Raw genomic sequence first — 3,137 nt, forward strand, 5'->3', positions numbered from 1 at the left:
AAGCCGTGGAGATTTGGGGTGAGGGACACGGGGCAGTGGGGACCAGGCTGGTCCTGGGCTGTCTCCCATGGGGCAGATGACCACCTCTCACCCACCCTGGGCCCACAGGCAGTGCTGTGTGTGACCCCATCATGTGCCACCTCACCCTGCTCCCCTGGGTTACCTGCCCATGCACGTCCTTGCAGAAGCCAGTCGCCAGCCCCTCTGCCCACAGGATCAGGTCGCTGTGATGGCACAGGGAGTTCACAACCAGCTTGTTTTCCTCATCTTCTGAATCCTCATTGCTGTGGACCAGCACCACGATGTTCCCCTGGAACGAGAGCCCCAGGCAGCCCTGAGCCCCAGGCTGGCTCCCAACCCACCCAGGGCAAGGAAGGGGGCACAGCCCCAGAGCTGGCACAGGCACCCTGCCAGCTGAGCTGCTCACCCCCAGCACAGCCCCTGCTCCAGCCTGGACCCCACTGGGAAAATAAACCAGCAGATCCCTGTACAACCCCTGAACAGCTCATTGTACATACACTGTCTGTGCCCAGAGACACAGAACCAGCAAGGGTGGAAAAGAGCTCTCAGATCAGCAAGTTCAACCCTCAACCCAACACTCCCATGGCCACTAAACCAGGGCCCCAAGTGCCACATCCACACGTTTTCTGAGCCCCTCCATGGCTGGGGCCTCCAGCACCTCCCTGGGCAGCCTGGGCCAATGTCTCACCACTCTGCCAGGAGAGAAATTCTGCCTCATGTCCAATCAAACCTCCCCTGGGGCAACTTCAGCCCAGTGCCTCTCATCCTATTGCTGCCTCCTCGGGAGAAGAAACCAAACCCATCTCACAGCAGCTTTGTTGCCCTTCCCTTTATCTGCTCCAGCCCTTCAAGATCTTTCTTCTACTGGGGCACCCAAACCTGACCCAGGACTCAAGCTGTGGCCTCCCCAGTGCCCAGTCCAGGGGGATGACCCTGCTCCTGCTGGCCACACCAGTGCTGCTCCAGGCCAGGATGCTGGTGGCCTTCTTGGCCCCCTGGGCACACACTGCCTCATCTCCAGCTGCCCACCAGCCCCCCCAGGGCCTTTCCCTGGGGCACTTTCCAGCCCCTCTGCCCCAGCCTGGAGCGTTAGGTATCTAGAGCTCTGAAGCTGCCTGCTCTATGTACACTGTACACACAGACACAGATATTTCAGACACTGCCTGAGCACAGGCCAGGCCTTTGTCAGGAGGCAGCTCTCTGGCTGGACCAGTCCATCAGGCCAGCAAACTAACACCATGGCCAAGGGACTGCAGCCAGAGCAACCATGTCTGAACCCTGCAGAGCCCTCTGGAGAAGCCAAGAGCTGCCCAACACAGCACCAAGCTCTGTGAAAACACATCCCAGGAGCCTCTGCCTCAGCCACCAAGGACTTAAAGATGAAATACCCAGCCAATTAAAATGCACTTTAAAGCTTCTGAAGGTGTTGGACAGAAATAGAAATGTGTTAGCACAGTTTATCACCATTTTTTAGCTGTTTTGGAGGTGAAGCTTCCCAGCCAGCAGCACATCCCTTGTCAGCACGTAGAGCACGAACGCCCCAGGATGACAAAACCTGACTCTGATTTATTCTCCTCAGGCAGAGGGAGAAGGGCTGGGGGGTGGGGGAGATGCTGTGGAAGTGGCAAAGGATGGATGGGACCGGGACCATTTTTGGCTGTGATGCTCTCAGAAGTTAGCACATGGCTGGGGAGAGGTTTGTAGAAGTGCTCTGTCATCACACGGCCTGAGAAACCAGCCACAGCAACCCTGAAGACTGGTGGAATCATGTCCCCTCCAACAGGACCTTCATCTCTTGTCCACCCACCAGCCCCTCGTTGCCTCCAGAGCCCATTTCCTTCCAACAAACAGCATCTTACACCTCAGAGCTCTGCTCACGTGCTGGGGACAGAGAGATCCCTCCTCTGGGCAGCACCTCCTGGGAAACAAGTTGCAAAGGCCCTAGGCAGGTACTCCAGGGACTGCCACAACTCCCTGAGAGGGACCCTAGAGCAAAGATTTGAATTTCTTGGACAGCCAAAGCCTTTCAAAACCTTATCACAGAATCATTTGGGTTGGAAAAAAACCCTTTAAGATGCTGGAGTCCAACCTTTCCCCCAGCCCTGCCAGGTCCCCACTGCCCCGTGTCCCTCACCCCACATCTCCACAGCTTGGGAACCCCTCCAGGGGTGGGGACTCCACCACTGCCCTGGGCAGCCTGGCACAGCCCTGGGCAACCCTCCAGGGCAAGAAATTGTTCCTCAGGGACAACTGAAACCTCCCCTGGGGCAACTGGAGGCTGTTTCCTCTTGTCCTGTCCCTTGTCCCTTGGGAGCAGAGCCCGATCCCCCCCTGGCTCCAGGCTCCTGTCAGGAGCTGTGCAGAGCCAGAAGGTCTCCCCTGAGCCTCCTTTGCTCCAGGCTCAGCACCCCCAGCTCCCTCAGCTGCTCCTCCCCACACTTGGGCTCTAGACCCTCCCCCAGCAGCTCCGTTGCCCTTCTCTGGCCACGCTCCAGCCCCTCAAGGTCCTTTTGGGAGGGAGGGGCCCAAAACTGCCCCCAGGATTCAAGGAGCAGCCTCCCCAGTGCCCAGTACAAAGGAAATGCCAAGTACAGGCAGGAAACACGCACAAGTGGAAAAAGAAAGGGAGGTCAGGCTCTGCTGGAGAGGCTCTGCTGTCCCATTACCAGCAGAGGCAGCAGTACCTTCAGCTGGGAGCACACCCCCACTCTGCACTGGTGCAGCCCCCAGGCTGAGCAGGAGGCTGAGATCATCCACCAGCAGCACGGGGCTCCCCCCAGCCCCCACAGGAGCCAGGCAGCTCCGGACAAAGTCAAACAAGGCCTTGAGGTCAGAAGTGTTCCCCCTGGAAGAGAAGGGGGAGACTCAAGGGGCTTGGCATGTGGTGTGTCCCTCTCCTCCCCCACTCACCCAATGCTTGGGGTGCCAGTCTGAACCCCCCCTGCTGTCCCCACTGCTGTGACTGTCACCAGGACCCACACTTCCCTACAGTCACTGCTCCTCTGCTGCCTGGGTGCAGTGAAATCCTCCAGCCAAGCTCCAGGGATCACAGGATCCTGGAGTGTTTGGGGTTGGCAGGGACCCTTCAGGGTCACCTGGTCCCACCCCCCTGCAGG

At 58.8% G+C, this 3,137-nt stretch overlaps 1 protein-coding gene across 1 annotated transcript in view; it reads right to left on the minus strand.

The window, feature by feature from the left end:
- The window catches only part of LOC103781458 (elongator complex protein 6-like), a gene marked incomplete at its 5' end in the record, with an annotated part of 3,774 nt that extends 908 nt beyond the window's left edge, over nucleotides 1–2,866 (minus strand). The window contains 3 exon segments of the mRNA XM_008949177.1: nucleotides 164–310; nucleotides 2,706–2,736; nucleotides 2,738–2,866. Of these exon segments, the coding sequence (XP_008947425.1) occupies nucleotides 164–310; nucleotides 2,706–2,736; nucleotides 2,738–2,866 (307 nt within the window).
- Between the last annotated feature and the right edge of the window lie 271 nt (nucleotides 2,867–3,137).

Source organism: Merops nubicus, unplaced genomic scaffold (assembly GCF_000691845.1).
Source record: "Merops nubicus isolate BGI_N331 unplaced genomic scaffold, ASM69184v1 scaffold27241, whole genome shotgun sequence".
NCBI lineage: Eukaryota > Metazoa > Chordata > Aves > Coraciiformes > Meropidae > Merops > Merops nubicus.